At 34.9% G+C, this 23,912-nt stretch overlaps 1 protein-coding gene across 1 annotated transcript; it reads left to right on the forward strand.

Annotated features, from left to right (window-relative positions):
• The first annotated feature begins 1,526 nt into the window (after positions 1–1,526).
• Positions 1,527–23,681, forward strand: LOC119640161 (homeobox protein slou). Its single transcript, XM_038038016.1, has 4 exons — positions 1,527–3,292; positions 4,977–5,250; positions 22,909–23,246; positions 23,360–23,681. Exons 1-4 carry the CDS (start codon positions 1,853–1,855, stop codon positions 23,576–23,578), a joined length of 2,271 nt encoding a protein of 756 aa, XP_037893944.1. The 5' UTR covers positions 1,527–1,852; the 3' UTR covers positions 23,579–23,681.
• The last annotated feature ends 231 nt before the right edge of the window (positions 23,682–23,912 follow it).

Consider the following 23,912-nt stretch of genomic DNA (forward strand, 5'->3'; position numbering starts at 1 on the left):
ACTCAATAGCACTAAAAAGTTTAAGAGCCAACCGTACAAATTGCACAATAATTAATTAGGTTTGAAAGACTGAGAAGCGATGTACGTAGATGTGTGTCTATATACATATATATTTATATTCAATACTCGCACACATTTATGTGGTCTAGATTAAATTTTTAAGAAGAACGATAAAAGAGGAGCAGAAAAACTTAGCAACAAACTGCAGCTTTTACAGCAAAACACTAAGCACTCATGCATACATGACTAACAACAAACTATCCATTAAGAAAACGAGGCACACACAAGCGTTTTGTTTGCATACATATCAGTCAGTAATAAGAATATTATATTGCTACTGTATTGTGAAAGAAAATGAAAAGCAAAAAAAAAAAAAAAAAACAAAGAAAAAAATGAAAGCAAAAAAAAGCTTAAACAGAAAATAAGCAAAGATTCATTTTCTAGCTAACCAAGCGTATAAACAAACAAATTTTGCGCTAAATAATTTGACAATTACTTACATCTCGGGGCAGCAGGAATGGTGGTAAATGTAGAGAGCGCAAGAACAAAAAAAAATCTTTTCCTTTTCTTCTTCTTATAAAACAATGGCTATATAATAAAATATATACAGAAAAAATGATATATATATATATATATATATATATATATATATGTGTATGTATGTGTATATGTATATGTGTAGTATGTAGATGCAGACGCCTTTGGAACACATCATTACATTTGCTAAACGAGGGGGAAAAACAAATTAAATCATTAGATTGTGATAGTGATCCTTTTAAGCGAAATGTAAGTAATATTGCACACACAAACACAAAAACACACACACACACACACACACACACACATAGATATGCGTACGTACATAATTTTAAATACGAAAGACTAGTTACTAGACACCAACTCAACTACAACTACAACCAAAACTATAAACAACTGTTGAGAGAACAAGCACACCAAGGGGTTCTGCATAGTTTACAAAAACGTAGTCGGAGAGAAATGGAGTGATAAGGATTTAATGGCGGTTTAAAATAACCACAAAAACAAACAAAAACTGTTATAAAATACTACCAGCAGAAAAAAAACAATTGAAAAAACAAAAACAAAAAAGAAATAAGAAAATTAAAAGAAATTCTTCTAAGAAAATTTGTAGAGTGAAAAACATGATGCCATAACATCATGAAAAAGGTGGAGCTATGCGTAAATATGCTGAGAGTAAATATGGAAAAAATGGGCGGAGACGGAGATTTTCTCTCAGCAAAAATTTTATTAAGTTAAAAATAACCCCTGAATAAAATTGAGTGAAAAGTTGCATGCAGGGATGCTGAGCATTTGCTTTCCCATTGCTTTCATGAAACACAATCAGATTTTTTCGAATTTGTCTATAGCTGGCAGTGTTTAATGGGGGAAAATAAATTTTTACTCACTCACCCTTTGCGCTGCTTATACGGGAAACACAAAATTGTATTGAAAAACAGATGTAGGATTAAGCGGCAACAAAGCCCAGCGGATGTGAAATCACCAACAGTCAATTGGTTGACTTCAAAGTGACAAGTACTTTGGCAAAGATTAAACGCGCATTCTTCTATCGTTGAGAAAGACTCTTCAAACATTTATTAGCGCAATGTTTTGAATATTACCTAAAAAGAAAAGCAAAAAAAATAAATAAATAAATAAATAAATAAATAAAACTCAATGAGAGTTACGAGCGTAAGAGTGTAAAGATAAAAATTTTTAAAAATTACTTGATTAAATAAATATACGAAAATATAAAAATTGTAAAAAAAAAACAAACAAAAAAATTAAAAAAATTTAAAAATAAATAATTAAAAGTGTTTCAATAACTATTCAAAAGATGGTGATGTTACAGTCACCTACAAAAAGTGCTAATGGCACGCCAACGTTAGCCGACGGTCAAATGAGTCCAAATTCGAATCCCGACTCGCCAAAATCAAACACTTCACCAGAAGTGTCTAAATCCGCAACGTCAGACAATGCCGCCACACAAGTGAGCATAAACTCGCCGACAACGAAAATTCCTAAATTTATCATTACCCAACAAACACCCAACATCAACAGCAATCACAATACAGCCCTAAATAGTGCTAGTGTGTCTGTCAAAAGTAACGAGGATAGCTTTCGATATTCTATGGAAAGGCTTAAGCAATTAACTGACGCTCAACGTCTTAGTCCTGCGACGGAAGATTCTGAAACACAATCAAATCTGAACGGTAACAGCGGCTTATGTCGGAGATCACAAACCCCGCCACTAAACTCTCAAATATTTCCTCAATCACGGAAATTATTGGAACTGACTACAGCACGACCTTTGGCTCGGCCGGAGCCGTTACAACATCCGCATGCTGTTCTGTTGCAGCAACATCCACATCTCTTACAAAACCCTCAATTCTTAGCCGCTGCAGCTGCTCAGCATCATGCTCATCAGCATGTAGCAGCATTTCATCAGCATTTACCGGCGGCTGCATTCCATATAAGAGGATCTTTACCCACAACAAGCAGTAATACGATGTCACAACAGCCATCAACGGTTAATAATTCCGCCACAATAACACATCCATCACCGACTACATCGCCACTTTCGCCGCCTTCATCACCCATCTTAACACAAATGTCCGCAACTAATCCTCAGCATCAACAACAACATTCCGAACAATCATCGCATCCACAACAGCAACAACAACAACAACAACAACAGCAGCAGCAACAGCAACAACAGCTGCAGCAATTAACACTAAGTCAGACTAATCCTTTGGTTTTACAACAGCAATTGTCGGCAACAAATACATTACAACCCTCGGCATTATTGTTAAATTCACAGGCTCTAGCCAGTGCCGCATTGCCATCTTCCACACAAACTCAGACGGCGAATACCACAGGTTCCCATTACACTTTAAGCCCTTCATCGTCGACTTCTTCATCAATTACATCGCTACCCTCCACGCAAATCCATCATCAATCTCAACAACATCCGCACCAACATCATCATCATCATCAACCTGATATGAATTTGGAAAAATTTAAGCTAGTTGCACAAGCTCAAGCGGCAGTAGCACGCTCATCAGCTGTTGCTTTAACCAATTCATCGGTGCGTCCTGATTTAAGCGATTACGGCTTTCGAATACAGTTGGGTGGCTTGGCGGCAGCGGCAGCAGCAGCAGCAGCCACTTCGCGTCAAATAGCTGCCGCTAATTATGCGCGAAGTGACACCAGTGAAGAATTAAATGTGGATGGCAATGATGAGGATAGTCACGACGAATCGCAAGGCACTCCAACGGTAAGTAAGATATGTTGAATGTTTTCATGCATCTTAAGAGAAGAGACTTTATTTTCCATTCGAAATTTCATAATTTCACTTGAGCTAATATGAATGAAGTAAATAACAAAATTAAGTCTTCTCGTCTTAAGGGAAAATTCTCCGATAAATAATAAAATATACGAAATTATAAGACTGAGTTAATCCTTTTGGTAGTATAAGTGTATAATTGTATTTAATGCCCTTTCATATGAGTTCTTTTATGTTATCGATAGGATTATGTTTGAGTTGACGATGTTTTTTTCCAAGCTTTTCCTCTTCTAGCTATTAAGGAAGTGTCTGTGTTTGAACTTATGTAAAGAATGCTTGCCGGACTGGATTTTTTTAACTCAGTTTATCGAAATCACCAAAGCTTGTATTACTTGTGGGAATGTCTGTTGATCGTATAAATGCATTTTTGTCCTGAATTTTTAGAGTAACGATTGATGTTTGATTATTGTTTGTGTTTGCTACAGTTGTTGGTAGGTAGGTTAGGAAGATAAGTGAACATATTTTACTGTTGCACAACACGGTTGCATTGCTAGCCAGTAAGTTTGAGCACAACATCTCAGCGAATACTGAGCATAGGTGCCAGTACCAAAACATCATACGCCTTGCAAGGTCTTGATGGTTGTTCAACTACTTTTCGGCATATGTAAGAATGAATTGCTTCCAAAATCTCCAAAATATTGGACGCGTTTGGGAGAGATATCTTCCGTTTCCGTCTCTTTTTTTTCTCATACCATTCTCTCTCCCTCTCTATCTCATTCTATCTGTGTGCTCGTCTGTCCCTTTCTGCTCAATCAATCCACCTATCTGTCCCTCTCTGTCAATCTATCTACCAATCTACCTGCTTCCGTCAACTAGAAAAGCAAAATAGTCTAAAAATTTCAATTCAAACTTGTCAGGATAAAAAGGAGTAGTTAATGCCGAATTTACTCGCAACTTCTCTTGGCAAGCAGTTCATATTAGGTCACGAGTGCTCACAGTTAATATTAATAACAAGGTCTCTCGAATTTATAGTTAATACTGAGTGTAAGTACTTTGCAGCAAAATAATTAAACCTATGTTGCATTCATGTTTCTATTTTTCTTATGGAGGTTGCAAGACTACATGATTGGCCCTTTTAAGAAAGCCACGTAACTTAAACAAGCAGGAGAAAAATGCCAAACTGCAAATGAGCTCAGGAGTCGAGTTTCAAGAGATATAGAGTTGAATTTGAAGACCCTAGCGTCCAAGCTAGGGTCTTCCAATCCTTGCAAGTCGTCGAATTTTGATAAAAACTCAGATTCTCAGGTTGTGTCAATATTTTCTTCTACAAACACTTCCTTAAGCCAATCATATTATTTTTGAACACATATTGTGGCATCGCTGCTAGAATGTAAATCTAACATAATTTTTATCTCCACATCTTAACTTTTGTGAAATCAACATTTTCAACGGACAGACCGATGGACGGATATGGTAACATGATCCTTGATCGCACTGGTCAAAGTAGAAGCAAAAAAAAAAAAAAAACGTAAGGATATCCGAAGTATTGCAAAGTAAAAATAAAAATTTTTCTTTCAGCGACTGTAAGTCGTTTTGCTGACTCCTTTCAAATGCATTTAATTGTCAAGTGAACCAAAATTTTTTCAAAAAATTGTGATATCTTTTTTTTTTGCAGGTTTGTCCAGTTGACTTAACGCGTTCTGTTCCCGATTCGGCGACAACCTGTGCGAATGCGTCGCCCACTTCATCAGCAACCACAACTAGTGACAAAGAGTCAGCAAAACGTTTAGCATTTTCAGTTGAGAATATACTGGATCCGAATAAATTTACTGGGAAAACGCATGAAACACTCTCTTATAGCAGTCAACGACAATGGAGCTGCGGTAGCAGCAATAATTATGAACGTGATGATGATATGCATGATGATGATCATAGTGAGGATATGTCGGGTAAGTGTAAGGAAGAGAAAAAAAAGCAACATTTCTAAAAAGGAAAATTTGAAAATTGCATAAAATATTTGCGAAATATAACTACGAGCGTTTATGTCTATGTATTGTTTTTTTTTTTTCAACTTTAATTAAACCCATATAGGAATTATTCGCAAGCGTAAAAGGCAGTCTGAAGTGTAGGTAGCTTAATCCTTTCTACTCTTGTTTAAAAGTATTTGTATATCGACTTGCTGCTATTGAAACGAATCGGAATAGGAGAGGGATAGGGGTCGAAGGGTGGAAGGGAGATGGGGTAACTTTTTCACAAATCAATCATTTATACAAATAAATTCAAAACCTCAGACACTTGTGCATGTACGGCTACCAATCTGAACACGTTTTAATTGCTACATCAATATTCTAAGCAACAATTCTGTATATATATATATATATATATATATATATATATGTACGTCACGCCCATAAATGCATACATAGCTGTATGTATTTTGTTTGTTTGAATGATAGAGAAAAATACTGAACCTGTAAATTTCGTTTTGGATTTTACAGTAAATAGAATAAAAACTCACTACACAACTACACAATAGCATTAAATATATAAGAAAAACAAAATTCAAATCAAAATTTCTAGCAAAACCACTAACAACTGCTGTACGCCTGCACCAGCGTATATCACCATCACCATCACCAACACACTTGATGATGGTGATGAAGATGATGATGATGATGATGACGATGCTTATGATTGAGGAGGAAATAGTATAAAAAGTGTTTAACACGTTGGCGAAAAGCCTTTCACTCCCAGTCTGGGCCTGAGAAATATTTAAAGTTTTGTATCTGTATACATTTCCTACACTTTCGTGATGTATCCGTTTCTGTTACTGTTTTGCATGTTCAGTGGAAGATAGGCGACAGGAAAATGGGACGAACTTCAAATAGAGATGACAAGTGGTTTTGTTATCATTTCCAAATAAAGATTTGCTTACTTTTTTTCTATTGCGTGGTGGCCATATGAATAAGTGAATTTCCATATATAAAAATGTGTAGGTGAGAGACAAGATGTATATATATGCAATTGTTCTATGCTTTCATACGGCGTAAAACCAGTTTATATGACAGATTGTGATCGAACTCAATATATCTATCTATCTATCTATCTATCTATCTACCTATCTATCCTCATATATGTTCTCTTTTGATTTATTTTCTTCTATTCGATTTGTTTGTTGTTCGCTCTAAAAAAGAAAACAAATTCAACAACAATTTCGTATCCATTTTTAAGCTTTCATTTAGCATTCAAAAGTAGAGAGAGGTAGAGTTTGGGTGAACGTGCACACACATATATGGATATGCATATAATGGAAAGTTATGATTGAATTTTGAAAATGAATTTTTTATAAATGTATGTTAGGTCCGATGATTAAACGATTGCGTTAAAATTTACTTAGAAAAGAAATATATAACTGAGAGTGTTTACGTTCCTATAAAAAGCAATAATGTTAAGGAAAGATTAGCCGAAGAAGTTCCCAATATAGTTTTAGAAGTCCCGGAATACGTTTGATAAACCAATCGATTGCTATATAGTTTGGCGGGTGATGCAAGCTCATGGTTGCTCAACATCGGTTATTCGACAATAGGATTAAACTTTTCTAAATAACTTGACATCAAAATATTCTATATCGTGTAAAAAAGTCTTGAAACTTAAACTTTTTTTATATTTTGCAATAATTGATCGGAAGCACACAATTTCAAGCGACAGGTCAAATTCGTGCTTGCCATTAAACAATCGAGTTGAGAAAATCCGCAAAGGAAAGTTCCTTCATAGGTCGAAGCATCACCTGGGCCTTGTTGCTCAAGTAACCATCGAGTAATTTAATCCTGCATTAAAACCAAACTCTGTTGCTGTTCGACTAACTGAACAAAAGTATTCTCGTTCTCATCCTATCTTGATAGCAAGCAAACACATATGTGTATAATAACTTAACTCGCATATTTGTTGCAAAAGGTGTTGCAGAAGTCACCATAAAAATTAGTCTTGAAAATAAATTATTTACCATGAATCGAACCGAACCGGAGTTGGAAGAATACCCGCCGCCTGACTTCCGTAAAATATTTAAGCAAATTAACAAAGTTTATTGTACGACGTACACAATACACTTCCAACTTTAGTTAAATTTCTGTCTTTTTCTTATGACACCAAGTTGTATAAAACGCACTGTTGTTGTGTTTAGTGTTAACAGATTTTTATTTATATTATTTTGCGTGAAGTTGTTCGGCAATTTTTGCGTCTCCTCGTTGCGCACGTTAATTAGCTAATCGCGCGACATCAATGGCTTTTGCTATGCAGCATATGACAAAAAATATTATAAGACAACTGATAGTGTTTCTAAATCCCATGCATATTTAAGATTTTAATAATTTAACATAGGCAAATAATTCTTTCGCTTTTAAGAAATATCTTTACATAAATAAATTTACTCTAAACACTTTCCCAAACACGACCGATCCGAACGAGTTGAAGATGTCAACTGCCTTAAGGAATATTTTTCGGCTAAAGACCGACCATTTCATCGATTATTATTATTTTTAAACGACTTCGTCTTACTTGAACTTAATGACGTAATCGCCAATCGATTGGGGCATATTTTTGATCTTGAACTTAGTAACTTTTGTGAGATCAGTCTTTACCTTCGAATCTTGAACTTCTTTACCATACAAACATACTTTTCAAACAGGATAACAAATACGCATTGGCAATGCAAACTAGATTACAATATGATAAAATATTTTAGTATAATAAATTACCGCATAATCATATTTTGGTGCCCACGGCTATTCTACGTTATAAAAAAATATATATCTGCGCACAGTCAAATAAACCTATATATATGTAGTGTCAAGTCAGTCTCTAATTAATTAAGATCATATGAGTTATAAGTTGAACGAATTCAAGATAAGTTTTGAATATGATGTATTATGTGGGAAATGGTCGAAAGGATGAGATTATTGAAGGAAGTATGCTGAATTTGTTATATTGATCTTTTATTATATGTAATAGTTTAGAAGAAAAACGCCTAAAAATAGTTTATGAGGCATTCTCCAATATTCTACAACTATTGGTATCACGATTTTTGAAAATAAGGTAAAAGCGGTCCGATTCGGAACAGTTTTAATAGCGCTTATGCTTGAGCCGAAATACACCAGTGAAAAAATCTCAAAAATTGCGGTCTTTACGTTGAAAACAAGAAAATAAAGAATCAGACGGGCACACAAACTTCAAAATCACTTTCTCAATCGATCGGTATAATGAAGGAGGGACCCTCCTCTTCAAATTCTTATAAATATTGCGCTACAAGCGGAAATTTAACATGTCAAAAGATACGACATTTTTTGAATTTTTCGGGACGAAGTGGGCATTAGTATGTATTCAGTAATATGTGTACATTTTAGTTGAAGGCTTCCCAATCAACCACCATTCAAAAGCTGACTTTCGGATCTATAGATGGCGTTCGTTCGAAGTAGATCCAAGTTGAAAATATTCCCAATTTCAGCATAGGTTAAAAGCTATTATGTAGTTTAATCGCGTGCGCGAAAGCTGAGCAGCTTAGTGCAAACTTTTCCCACAGGGAACCCTGCAAACCAATTTATGTTATTTTACCTTTCGTTATTTATATACTCTGCTATGATTCAATTTCGCAATTAATCTAGTGTACTTTGTAGCGCTTAGAAAAACTTCCCATAACAAAGAACGTCCCTTTAGGATTCACACAATTGCTTATCGTACTTCGCCTACGTTAGCTTCGCTCGTTGCATTAAGCCATTTTATTCAGTCATAGCAGTTCACATTTGCTTCTGCACCGACTGACTTTAGAGAAAAAAGTTTAACGTGCATATATTGTCACATACGCGTCTCAAAAATAGGCTGATCACGTTAGACCTCGTCAAGTGCATAGGTTTACTTATTATTGATGTTACTTGATTGATATACTCTTTCGCACGGGTATATTTATGATATATGATTTGGTTAATTCGTGTTTATATATGTATGTCCGTACGCTACATTTCGAACGCTGTACGCATTTTAATTATCTACTTTAAGATATATAATATAAGTTTAATCGGCAAGAGAGTAACAATGTTAACATAGAAAATCAAATCGATCCTTCTATTTATTCTACAAAGGCATTTTATACGCATCATGATAATGCGTCGCAAGACCCCACTAGAATTCGAGGCACCTAGCATCAAGTAAGTGATTTTGCAAGAGGTTCCTTTTTAAAGGTAGAATAACTTTATAGGAGGCATTTTTCTCGCGCTAATCGAATCAACTTGAAGAAAATTTTAATTGAAACGCTGTTGGCAGCGTTTCATACATAATTAAAGCACTTGGCCAACTTGATTGGATAGCGGCTTTAGCGACAATTATTTATTTATTAAGTCTTGCTAGCCTTAATCAAAAGCGGAAGAAGTAATTATCGTAAAATAACAACAACAATCCCAACTGTACAAATTCATATAAACTCACGTCTATTGTTCATCTGACATAATACGTGTGTAAACAGTCTCATCACGAAATTCCGATATCATCATAATGATGATGGTATCAGAGCAACGCATAAACAGTAAAATAACTGAAATGCAGAACAAAGGATTTTACCTTTTGCTCGTTTTTGCTAATTTGGGGACACATCACATAAGCACTTAACACCTTAAAAACACAATAAAACGTAATTTATCGTTTTAACGCCATTAAGGCGTAAAAATCACTGCGCATGCGTCAAATAAGAAAACATTATCAAAGTAAGAAAAAAAAAAAAGAAAAAAAAAGAAGAAAATACACATACAAAGGAAAATGGCTGTGATTATAACACACATCACATCATAACGATAACTACCATCACCACCGGCATCATTCTCGTCATCATTGCTACCGTTGCCACCAAGCTAAAGTGCAGTTAAAGTTCTCCATTCAAATTTGAAAACTAATTTATGTACGTATCGGATATAGTGCAGTTAAATATAACTGCGCACACATATATATGGGCGTATGGTTGTATGGATGTATGAATGTATGAAGAGCTCCACATAAATCCAAGGTAATTAACAAGGTTGCTAATTAATGGCTGTACACACTGAAGTACTTACAAATAGTAAAGTGAAGTATAATCGAAAAAGGGTTTTAAAGAAGAAATTGATGTATAACACACAGACACATTTATACTGATTAACTCGAAATGATGAAATGATGATAGCGAGGTAAAGCATTATATCACAGTGTTTATGTTTGTGAAAATTTTGTCCTCCCCTATAATTCACCATTAAAATCATTATCACAATTAAACTCCCACTGGTATCTATGCCACAGCGTGTCTACGTGTATATTGTATGTATGCATGCATGCATGCATGCAAGCACGTATGCATGCGTGCATACGTTCTGTGTAAACGTCTCTTCGCTATGTTGTTGGCTATTTCACACCAAGTCCGGCGGTAAATGATCGTAAAACTGCTTTAGAAAAGTTCAATATGGCGCACACACCAAGCTGAGAAAGCTGTATGTGCATATATTTCAGTATGTGTGTGCGTGTGTGTGTTCGTGTGTTTTTGTGTGCATGCCAGGACTCTTACATTAAAATTCGTGTACATTCCTGTGTACGCAAGCATGTGCGAAATTTTGTACGCTTGTATATGTGTTTACATGCGTGTTTACTTGGACCGGCCATTGATAAAGTTAATTATGTTTTATTAACACAAACAGTAGCATTAACGTATGCCAGTGCACCTGCAATCAGTCAGCGTTAATGCAAATCGGGTAATAAGAGCTGCGAGAGAGAATCTGTTTGATATTCTCAAGCGTTATGCGACGATTATTGCAATTTAATGAAAGAATCGAAAAAGATTTTGACACTTGGCATAAAACTTTATTTTTTTATTAAAATCTTAAGGTTAGTTCCGTTGCACATCAGTTTGAATGATTTGATTACCTCTCTCTAGCTTTAAGTTTTCTTTCGATTCACTTTATCCCTCACCAGCGGCTGTAAACTTTTTGAAAAGTTAACGACGGCGCTATCGTAATCAAAATCCTGCGATCATAGTAGAAGAATGCAATTATTCGCGTATTTAGAAAAACTTCGTTCGCCACAGTTAATACTGATTACTGGGAATAAGTCCCCACTAGTGGATTATGGAGGAAATTGCGTGCTTTTCATGAATGTTGCCACCTATTTTTGGCCTTTTTTTCAGGTTCAACCAGAATACTTATTCCAGTTCCTTTTTCCGTTTCTTCTCATCCATGTTTACCATTTAATCTTGGAAAAGCATGCTCGTTCATGTTCAATTCATTTGATCGAGTTCCACGATAAGTTTATCGTGATTGCTCTTATAGGCAAAGTGCTGGAATTTTTAACATATATAGGAGGATTGAGATTAATTATCCCTTCTAGGGAATTCTGGTGAAGAGTTACATTTTACAAACTGTGTTCAGGAGCGAAGTGTCTTTGCGTCTAACAAATAGTGGGCATACATATATAGCATGTGATTCCTTTAAAACTAACTAACGTGCAGGAGAGTTGACGAAAAAATTCACTTATAGGACAAAACAAAGTTCGGTGGCCCTCGCTGGAAAACTCTGAATATCGATCGTCCCGTTACCCTCTGCGTATATGGTGCACTAGTTTAATTTGCCCCACATCACAGACAAGAACATGTTTGAACATCAATTTTACCACAACTGAAGAGTTTAACTTAAGCACAAGTTAAGAGGACTTAATTGTCGTATCGCATTTGCGTATTGTCCGCCTATCCAGTCGACCTGCACATCTATTTTTTTGCCCAAGCGTCCGCCCCAGTCTCGTTTTCCGTGCGTTTATTACTTTGTCAATGTAGGATAGTGTAGGATCTTTAACAGCGGGTATTTAATGACGGCACGAATGGTGTCCGTACTTGTTAATAGTAAAATTCAAATTTCCAAACTCAATTTTTGAACAATGCATAATTAGTAGCGCGTTAAGAAAGGGGCTGCCTTTGCCGAAGTGGTAATAAAATGTACATGCAGAGACCTATGTGGAAGGCTTGCATTTTTTCTATCAAAACTTCGCGAATAGATTACTTAAAATTATGAATTCCAACGGGATAAAAACCTATTCTCTTCGCCTTTTACTTAAGGCAAATTTAGAAAGTTGATAAAAAACTCAAGGTTACAATTAACCCTTTCTGACATTATAGCGTTAGAGAAACGTACAACGATAAACATCTGTAGAGAGCATAAACGCAAGATATGTATGATTCCATAGAGGTTCTTTTACTATATCAAATTTTATATATGTGCTACAATTCATGATTTAGACGCTTGGTTTATATTGCTTCCTTCTATGTTGCTATCGAATATCTTTTTCGTTTTTGGCAAACTTTGCTTTTTTTATTTTAATTACGCGTGCGATATGAAAATGTACTAGCATTTAAGTCACCATTTTGTTAAATACGCTCCCTTGTCTTGTTTGTTGTTATTGACAAACTGGTTGTTATTGTTGCCGATTGTATGAGAGAGAGTTTTTATAACTCCTTTCCACTCCCATATTCCATAAAGAAAACATAGAAAATATATTTTTACTCTATCGTTTGGCAAACAACCCCCAACATTGTTGTCATACAATTTTGATAGCAGTGCACAACTGTTGTTCTTTGATACTCATTCGGTTCATACATTTTAGATGAATTTCTTTCCCGTCTTCTTCGCTGCGTGCTCTATACATTATTTATGGATTACTAGGAAGTTTCGTTAGTGAAACAAAATATAGAAATTTTGAGGAAAAAAAGGATAAAAAAGTAAACAAGTCAGAAAATTTTATTTGGTTTACGCCGAATCTTTCATATACACCAACGAACTCTTAAAAAAAGAAACTTTAAAAATGTAATTTGCGTAGTTTATAACATACATATGAATGAATCGTTTACCATGCCAGATTTGTTACCATTTTTGTACAGTACGTGCAATATGTACTTTCCATTATATACCTGAAGCATAAGGGCGGAGAATATTGTCGGAGAATATGTCTGTAGTAGTTTATAAATAATGAGATTGAGGTTGAGACGCTGTGCAACTTCACGTTGTACTGTGTCCTTTAACCGATTTGATCTATTTTCAAAACCAAGAATGCTTGCAGGGTTTTTCAATATTTCCGCAAAATTTGAAGGCGAGATTTTAATTTTTGAGGCCAAGGAGATGTTTGCCACAAACATTGAGCAGGTGAACACGCGGACGGGCAGACATGCCTAGATCGATTTAGAATTTGACACTGATCGGGCATACATGTTTAGGAGGGTCTCTGTTGTTCCCTTCTAAGGGTTACAAAAGCTTTGACGAAATGAATATATCCTATCCTTCAGCGTCGGATGTAAGAAAATCATTGAAGATGCAAAAGAACAAAAACTTTTAAATGACTTTATAAACAAACCTAAATGAACATAGGTAGTAAATTTGGCTGTCCGTCTGCCTATAATTATTAGGTAAGCGTTGGGAGGAACTTTCATAAAACTTCAAGCATAATTTCTAAAAATCTTAAATAAACCTTATCAGATCAAATATATGCCAAATTCAGTTATAACCGTTCCCCATTATGTCTTACATCATTTTTGGTACAGATTATAGTGAGAATCTTTGTAAGTATGTAACGCCAACCATCCACCTTTGATTATACCAATCAATTCGGAACCATTCTCCGAAACCATTCTCCGGAACCATTTTCCGAATCGGCATCTGTCCCTCTGCCGCATGCATTTTTACGGTCACCCGACAGTCCGCAATTTTTTATATATTTTGATGAAACACATCCAAGGACGAATCCCGCTGAACATCGTTCCAATCGGACCACTTTTTTAACCATCTCCAAGTTAGCACTTCATATTGAAAGTGCTTACGTGACTACCTGTTTGGTAGTGTAGGGTACTCAATGGAGGGCCGGGACCCGCTGTAGCGTTTTTCCTTGTTTTGTGATAAGAACCATTAAAACTTTATTGCCGAAACTTCGGAGTTTACGAACGAAAAACCGAAAAAACCGATTTTCACAGTTCTTTTTCGAAGCCAACTGAGCGCTACCGAGAGAATTATGACGGGAGCATAACAAAGGATGATCGGAATGGGCAAGGCTTTGGGTTATATGAGGGATGCATCGAAGCTTTTCATCTATCCTCTCTCTACTTTTATTTGATATTGGAAATCTTTGTCTATTTGCAGTCTTTTAAATTGTTAGACCTCTCAAATATACACAAACTAAGACATAATGCAAACGCGTTTAACACTTTCCTAACAAGAAGAAAACGAAAAAAAAAAAATATATATATTTTTAAACTACAGGACTCTAAGATGGTGGGTATACTCATTTTGTTTTCTTTCGTAATGTATATAACGCCCAAAAGGAAGCTTCAGAGACACTCCAAGTATATATTATATTCTTAATCGGCGTGAAATTCTGAATTAATTTAGTCATGTCTGTCCATCTGTGTGTCTGTGTGTGTGGTGTGTGTTGTCGGCAACTATCCTGGTCGCAACAGTTATGGTATTGACTTCAAGTTTCATAGAAGCATGGCAAGATTGCAAGTTTCTGCGCGCAGGTTGGTATTGAAAATGGGGCAAATGGGGGTCAGAGCAGAGGCGCACAGTGGAGCGTAAACTGAATGCAGCTCTGTTTTTTTCCACCAAAAATTTTTGGATTTTTTTCATTACTTAGAAATTGTTTCAGTTAGAAGGCTGAAATTTTCCACATTTACTTTACCTACTCTTTAGGTGCAAAAATGGAACTAATCGGCCTTGCCCACACAAAGTTACGGATAATTAAATTGAATTTCTTTTTTCACTTTTTGGAGGTTTTCTGCTTGTTTATCATAAGGCAAACGAAAGAGAATGCTTAAAACTATTTTGTACGCTCTTCACATGAAGATATATAATCTGCCTAAAAATGGATGCAATTTAAAATGAATATGGTAGACACAGCGAATAATTTTTTGTTAATAATACCAGCGATATGGGTATCAAATAAAAGAACTTGAAGAGTAGAATGCGAGAAGCATAGGGATGAGTATGCGAAATTCGGCACGCACCGAATATAAAATTTTCTTGCTTTTTATTAGTAATTTGCAATTTATGCAAGTTATACAAAAAAGAATTTTTTTTAATCGAATTTTACTACGAATTTTCGCAAGCGAGACTTTATCTCTCAGTTCAAAGCACTGGTGATAATATTTTTAAATAAATCGTGAAGCACCAGGTTACATTATTGATAAAACTCAATTTATTTTCAGAATTATTTTTAATTTATTTTTAACAAACCCTTTCACAATGACACTTTTTACACCTGTAGTGTCTTTGCCTATAAAAATTCGATTTGAATCATTTTACATACGTATAAGTTAATTTATTCACTCATGCATTTATATAGTCTAAAAATCAATTCTACTTGTCAATTGTGGTTTGTTTCACCACCAAGCAATCGCTACCGCCAATATATATATAGCAGCCAGGATGCTAACGATTGTAGAGAAAGAGAAATCCGACCAGACACAATTTCAATACCCTCCAGCGTCATATAAGTACACATATACATATATACTTACGTATATATAATGGTCAAGGTTGTCGTTTATATAAAAAAGTGTAATAAAAGGCTAAAACAACACCAACAACAACAACAATAACAACAACAACAACAACATTACATTGCCAATATAAATGGTCATAAAAGGAAGATACACGTATGCAAATGATTAAATGAAAATATCCAATTGTCACGGATACCAAATGAATACAAATATATCGATGTCTGGCTGATATCGTACTGACTTAATTCAACTCCATTCTATGTCAATCAATGAAAACATTTGGATCCTGGTTGTCGTGTTGGTCTTTGCGGTCACTGTGATAAGGTGCAAATTGATAATCAGTTCAATTTGGGTACGTTTTCAAACCACAACTTCAAATTAATTGTGGTTCGAAAATTTATTGCCTGTTTTTTCGCTTCAAATGAAATAATTATAGCGGTCTAGCTTAATGAATTAACACAGACTCATTTCTGCACAAGGAGGTGTTACGTTGAAGTGGTAGGAGTTACTAAGGACGGAGCAAGAGACAAAAAATAAAAATTTCGGCTTTTGTGCAAAATTTTAGGAATGGTTCGAAATTTTAGGGATTGTGCACAAGAGGAGGCTTTACAAAGACTCCGAGGCTTTTCGAAGTTAGGGACATGTAAATATTAGTAATTTTTGAAAGTCATTATACCAAAAAATGCCGGAGCTTTCAGGAATATGCCTTAATTGGAGTTCTCAAGTTTTTCGGTAATAGGTACTCATCAAAAGCAGATTGTCTTCGAAAGCCGAAGAAGTGAAACTTCCTTGGAAGCGGAAATGAGAAGCTTTACAAATATCAGTGTTTTTAGGAAATTGCAGATCGCCATAACTCGGAGTTGTTGGACTATCAAACTGGTGCTCTCTACATATAGAACATTTTTAAAAGGCAGCGCTCTTCAAAATTTGAAACTGCTTAGAAATTGGAGCTTCGCAGTAATTAATATTTTTTTTACAAGTTGGAGCTGAAACGCAGTAAAAGTTGAAATTATGCAATAGTTTTGAGTTATACTACAATCGAGGTGCTTAGTGTGTTGCCCCATCTCAAAAGTCGAATCTCACATTTCTCATTTGTGAAAATTATCGAAAAATTGTAGTTTTGCGAACAACATTAAGACTCTTTAAAAGTCAGTTTTACACATATAGCTATGTTGTGAAAACTATATTTTATAGCTACACTCATGCACAAAAAAAGACCGCACAAAAACTATTTTTAGTGTATTCATCTACAAAATTGCAAAGTTTCAAAAAAATTGTCTCTCTTTAAAAACTTGGGGTTGGGTCCCCAAATAGTTCTTAGATATTTAAAATGTAAAGACCTTCAGAACTAAGCTACACTTGAACTAAGCTAATCTTGATATTTTAGAACAAATTTAACGCTTCATAATGGTAAGCCAAGAGTGACTCCCTAGAGTGGTTAACAGTGGTAAAAATAGACGGCGGTACGGACTTAGATATAAGGACATGTTAGAAGTCATGGCGACGGAACACACAGCTATACAACAAATAAATGACGCGACAAGCCGACATACCGCAGCCAACTGAACTGAGAAATAGAGAAATGGATAGGTAGTCTGATGGGCTCTTGGGTGGACAGACGAATGGAACTTTAGAGAAACAAGCGCACGGTCAATCAAGTGAACGAGTAAGAAATCGATATTTCTAAATGAAATTCATTGTTGCATACATATGCACTAGGTTTTTGATACAAGTTTGTATGCGACACAAGCACATGTCGCCTCAACCTTCAGTACAGCAATAATCCTTTCATTCTTTTGGAAAAATGATGCAAAAACTTTTAATTGTCATTAAAATCTCTTTAAGCTTAAAACGCTTCATTTTTGTTGTTACTTTCATTATTTTACTTCAAAAATTACTTTCATTTCCTTGAAATAGCACAAAAAACTTTGCTTGTTAACAAATTAACTAACATGACAAAACAATTTAGAAAACCCTCTAAGCACTTGTTCGTATTCTTAAACTCTTAGCATAAAAATAGTAGAAGGAAGTCTTAAATATTAAGTTGTTGCTGAACCCTTTGAAAAGCTTGGTTTTTTCTACTTTTACCTTTTTCATGCTTGTGTATGTGTAATACAACATGAAGAATTTAAATAGCGTTAAAAAGCACTCAAGCATTAAAATGACAAATTTGCCGGCAACAAGGACAAGAACACCAACAACAATGAAGACAACAGTATAGCTTACAAAAGGGGTAAACTTTTATTGTAATCCATTAAAGCAAAATAAATTGCTATCAAATCGCGTACAGCTACAGATTTTGACATTAAAAGAAGAAATCAAAATGAAAGTAAATAATTATAGGAGAAAAAAAAGTCAACCCTTTTCAACCAGCTAACGCTTAGCAAGGATTGATAGCGAAACCATAAAAACAAGGTGTAGAAATCAAATGAGACCCCAATTTACTACAATCGAGACTACGTTTAGATTTGCTATGAAAAGACGTAAGAATGTAAGAATTACTTTAGGCGAAGATTGCATTCGCAAAATTATTGCCTACTTTTAGGTTATTTATATGGTAATTTTCGGTTAAGCAGCCTAATCAGGTAACAATTCATTTTCCTTTACTGACCCTTTTTACTATGCACTCAGTTTATTTCATTTACTTTGCAATTAGCATTTCGTGTTTGTATTTCATACGTCTCTATATATATATGTTAAGTTAATGTATTTATATGTGCATATATATACGTATATACCTATACATACATCCATTTTCCAGCCCCTAAATAGGTAGGCAAATAATCTGCCTATTATATATATGCATGCATGGATGTATATGAATGTATGCATTTATGTATGTATGTATGTATGTATGTATACATATGGCCTCAGAGTAATTCAGTGCAATTTCATTTGCACTCCACTTAACGTTTATAGAATGCATTCGTCGGCATATAAACACATGGACGGCAAATAGCCGACCATAAACATTGCGGTAATTAATCAGAAAATTAACATCAATGCTTCATTTAATATTAAACGTTCGCTTCTGCTTGTTGTGTTGACCAATGTCCTTTTTTTTCTCTCTCTTATAAACACATAGAAACAGTGGAACAGTAATTGTATATCTGCCATTATCTGCACACTTTCATATATATTTTCATTCATATATATATATATATACATGCGCGTACATATCTATATATATATATGCACATAATTGCGTGTGGGTTTAACTGTTTGTTTGCCTGCTCAAGTATGGCGTATAATGGCGGTTGTAAAATAAACAACATTTATATATGTATATAAAATGTATATGTATTTGAGTTTACTTTCGTAAATGGATGTCTGTTCGTAAACCAACAACAGTTATTCATTGCAATTCTCTTATTCACCAGCAACAATAACACTAATGCGCGTTATTTGCTGCCGGCTGTTTTGTTGGTTGATTATTTACAAAGCTACCAGTAACCAGACGACTGGCGCATTTACATGCATATATAAACGAAGGGAAACATTTTATCGCTAAGCAATGCGTTTTAAATTTTTTTTTAAATTCTGAAAATTCGTTCAAAAAAGACAAATTGAAGGTTGACTGACGAAATGTTGTTGATGCAATCGATATACAGTTACAACCGACTTACGGTTACATTCGGAGTTAGGTAACTCGCAAAAGAATTATTTCACCCATTTTATGCTCCAATTGACAACTAAATCATGTCTTTTTTTCATGCCCTACATCGCTTGTCCTTGGAAGTTATGTTAAGTTTATATATATGTAAATAAGGAATACGTTTTGTTGCATCAATCGATTCCGAATCACTTTCTGATCCGATCACAGATTGTTAAATGAAATTGGTTACAACGCTGTTGCAAATGGTTCGGATCGGGTCACTTTCCGCCTGTTTCCCGTGTAATGCATTTTTCGATAAGTCGTCATACGAATAAGAGTAAGCGAAATTGCATATAGTATTTCATGGGCAGCCATGGCCCGCCTTTCATGTTTTGACTTGTCTTATCAGCGAAATTAAATAAAAATTTTGGAAAGCCAGGCTCTTAGTTGGAGAGTGCGTAACCTTTATCTGTTATAGCAGAAGGACTCACAATTGAAGCGCAAAACAAAACAAGTCCATGAATTTCATTGTCATCCCGTAGAAAATTTTGATACTCGAAAATTTTATATTGATACCAATCGGAATCATTTCGTAGACCTTCTTTCTGCACATTGTTGCAGTTACGGAACACTAAAAATCTTGCATAAGAGATCAAAAGTTGCGGAGATTTATTACTGAGACCAGCTAAGTGTTATTCATTAGCTTTTCAGATAGTAGTGTCTGTTGGATAGTCAGCTATTTAGGCAGGCCCTTGTTAAGTACGTTTAGTCATAACTAAACTTATCCTCAAAAGAGCTTGGAAATCAGCGAAACAATCATATCTCAATTATGCTCATAATTGCCATACCACGATTGATCGGGGATGAACAAATAGGTGTTGCGTATAACGAAAAATTTTTATTTCCAAGCTTTTCAAAATATCATATCATATATAAAATCGTATAACTTCGGACAGCTGTAGTGGTGTTAGCGATAACACTTTTGATCTTTTCAAAAGCGCGGAAACATCCGAATTGCGTTTGCTGACGAGACATCGCTTTTTGGTGAGAAGCAACGTTGTTTAATGCTTAGCAGTGTTGTTAGCAGTGTTAATTTGTCTGCATTGTGCTAATTAGATTATACTATGCATTGTTGTACATACCAAAAAATTTATTTATATACCTTCTTGTCATTTACTCAAGATTTCTGACAAGTGTACGCGAACCCTTGACCCAATTTACCAGGCTTTCAAATCTGACTTGGCATTCTTAAAGGAAAAACGAAGGCTTATAGTAGACGCAATCGCCATGAAAAAGTGCATTTTGGTTTTAATAGAAACGCTAGTAATTCGGATTAGAAAGAAGTTAAAACATTATGGTTGGGCAAGACCGATCATTATATTCCATACACCACTTCGGCTGCTGCAATTATTTATTTATTTTCGTCAAAAATTATAATTTCTTCTCATGCAAAACTTTAGTTTCCGCGAGAGCCTTCATTACCGAGAATTTCGAAGGGTATACCTTTTTACTCCAAACTTGTTATGTAGTAAATTTATGGGTCAAAACATTTTTCTTTTGTCAATTTTCACAGATAAATACTAAAAGCTAGTCGTCATCGCCATATCAAGGTTTGTTTTTTTTTTTTTTTGCGAGATGGGAAGGGAGAATGCCAAAATAATTTTTGGCGGTTTTTATTGAGAGATATTACAAGTCAAAAGGAAGTCGCCAAAAAAGAAAAGCCGAGTCCAGTCCATTTTGAATAGAGTATGCCGCTGGATCAAAATATGTCAGTGTATTTAATATCTTGACTTCTAGGTTGAACACAGAATTAGGTGGACAAGTATCAGACAGACAGATGGACAGACGCGGTTATTAAAATTTAGAAAATGCTTAAGAAATATTTCTACCGAGGAAAATGTTATGGGTCAAGAAAATAAACCTAATTCGAATGCAGTTAACAAATGTTAACACAATCTTTCTATTTGCCTTAAATGACTTCAATTTCGAGACCATAGATTAAGAAAAGCAAAAAAAACATTTTGCTTAATAATTATGGGACAATGACAAAATACATTTCAAGTCCTGTTTTCTAGCTAAACTTTTAAAATCGTAATGGGGATTTAAATTGGCGAACTGAGAGACATGCACATCTAAATCGAGTCCCCTACTGACTGCAGGCAAAAATGCGTTAGTTATAAAATATGCCATCTTTAACGTCGATTTCAAACCTTTGCAAACCTCTTCTTCTTTTCATCTTTTCTGTCCAATATAAGCTCAGAACATTTCGATCATTTCTTATTATATATCAGATTCATGAGCAGGTGTTAATTTTAAATGAATCCATAGGAAAGGCGATGGTGTAATTCATTCATCTTACTTATCGTTTTACTTATTTGCCGTAATAGGCTTTAAATCTCTCGAGACGATTGAGTTTGATTTGCCTTTGTCTAATTAGTTCACTAAATGCCATTATTCTGGGCACTTAAACTATCAATTATTATAATGAATTGTCATACGATAGGAAGGAAGGGCAATCGACCCTTTAAAAATCAAATTTCAGTTTTGGTGAAGTTCCCCACAAAAAAAATTGTTTTCCAATTATATATGTATTTTTATTCTTCTTTATTGCACGTATAAATTGATTGAAATTTTTCTGTTTTTCTTTTTTTCCTCGACTCCGTGTTTTATGGTAAACACAATGAGTGGACATCACAGTGACTATCAATATGTCTACTATTGAAGTGATTGATTTCACAATACGTACAGATTTGGTTTTGTTTTTTTTTTTTATTTTGTTCATCCAAACCTCATGGGTATTACATATAGGTATCCTTGCTTTCTCCCACCACCCAGTTACGTTTTATACTCAATAAAAAAAAAGAAAAAAAAAAAAACAATAACAACAACAATATGATGACCAATGTTTATCATATGAATTGTAGGTATAGAGCAGTGCTTGACATACGTGTTGTTTTTCCTATAATTGATTGCAAATTTATATTCCGTTATCACAAACGATAAATGCAAACTAAATTTGTCATTTCGTTTGTAACATTCAATAAAAGTTGTTCGTAAACTCTGTGTACGTATGCACCTATGTACCTGCGAGTGAGTCTGTCCGCAAAGCTACACATTCCTAATTGGTACAAGTACCGTCGGAGCAGCTGTTCAAAACTACTTTTAAAATGCTTGTTGTAAAAGCGTAAGGATCTGCTGGGTGCTAAGGAGTGGAAAGAAAGACAAGAACTAAATAAGTGCCATCTGTGTATGGTAAATAGACAAAGCAAAAATATTGATCTAAAATTTGATATTGAAGCTTATCCGTGTGCCTTGTTATAGGCTTGAGAAAGCAGGTACTCAACATTCGTTCTAAACCCTGTCTTTTGCTTAGTCTTGTTCTGCTTCCAGTCAAACAGTAATTTGTTGCGTACAAGAAGAGAAAGGTGATATGCTTATCATTTTTTGGATTTTCTTTGATTTAATTTTCAGCCCAAGACCTGAACGATATGGACCAGGATGACATGTGTGATGACGGCATGAGTGATATTGATGATCACGCAAGTGAAACAGATTCGAAAAAGGGTGGCAGTCGTAATGGCGATGGTAAATCACAAAACGGTAGTTCAGGTAGTGGTGGAGGCGGCGGCGGCGGCGGCGGCGGGGGTGGTGGTGGCGGTGGTGGTGGTGGTTCGAAACCACGCAGAGCACGGACCGCATTTACATATGAACAGCTGGTGTCATTGGAGAATAAATTTAAGACCACTCGTTATTTGAGTGTTTGTGAAAGATTGAATCTGGCATTGAGTTTAAGCCTAACAGAAACGCAGGTAAAACAGAAGAATAAACACACTGGCGATTATGTGAAAGATAATTTGTACTGAAGAAGTTAATTAATATGATATTTTCTTCGTCTACTTCTTCTTCTTCTTCTTGTTTTCAGGTGAAAATTTGGTTTCAAAATCGTCGCACGAAATGGAAAAAGCAAAATCCTGGTATGGATGTTAATAGTCCTACTATACCACCTCCACCATCTGGTGGCTCCTTCGGTCCCGGTGCCTATGCCAGCAGTCTCCTTTATTCGCATACCATGCCCTATCCGCCTTACGGTCCCTATTTTCATCCTCTTGGTGCTCATCATCTTAGCCATTCGCATTCATAAAAATGCAAAATGCAACAAAAATTGTTGCGCTATCTTGATCGCCATAAGCTGCATAGTACTTCAAACTATTGTGATGTGTAAGATTAAACACCTTTTTCTAAAACTTAATTACATTTATGTGTTTTCTCTTCTTAAACATTTTTCTGAAAAACATTGTAAATAATTGTATTTAAATAAAAAACAAAAGACATAAAAATTATTCGCTTGTAAATTATTTACAAAATACAATTAATGGTTTTAATTAAGTTACGATAACAAATAATTATTGGAAAATTATATATATGTATGTCCATCGTATAATTAATTGTAATTAGTTATTTAAAAATTTAAGATT

Source organism: Glossina fuscipes, unplaced genomic scaffold (assembly GCF_014805625.2).
Source record: "Glossina fuscipes isolate IAEA_lab_2018 unplaced genomic scaffold, Yale_Gfus_2 115, whole genome shotgun sequence".
Classification (NCBI taxonomy): Eukaryota; Metazoa; Arthropoda; class Insecta; order Diptera; family Glossinidae; genus Glossina; species Glossina fuscipes.

What these genes read in the sequence shown, in the direction of transcription:
- LOC119640161 (XM_038038016.1), top strand. Translation starts at nt 1,853, where the DNA reads ATGGTGATGTTACAGTCACCTACAAAAAGTGCTAATGGCACGCCAACG. An exon ending in AATCGCAAGGCACTCCAACG is followed by an intron (nt 3,293 to 4,976) that starts GTAAGTAAGATA and finishes TTTTTTTTGCAG; the next exon opens with GTTTGTCCAGTTGACTTAAC. An exon ending in TCATAGTGAGGATATGTCGG is followed by an intron (nt 5,251 to 22,908) that starts GTAAGTGTAAGG and finishes TTTAATTTTCAG; the next exon opens with CCCAAGACCTGAACGATATG.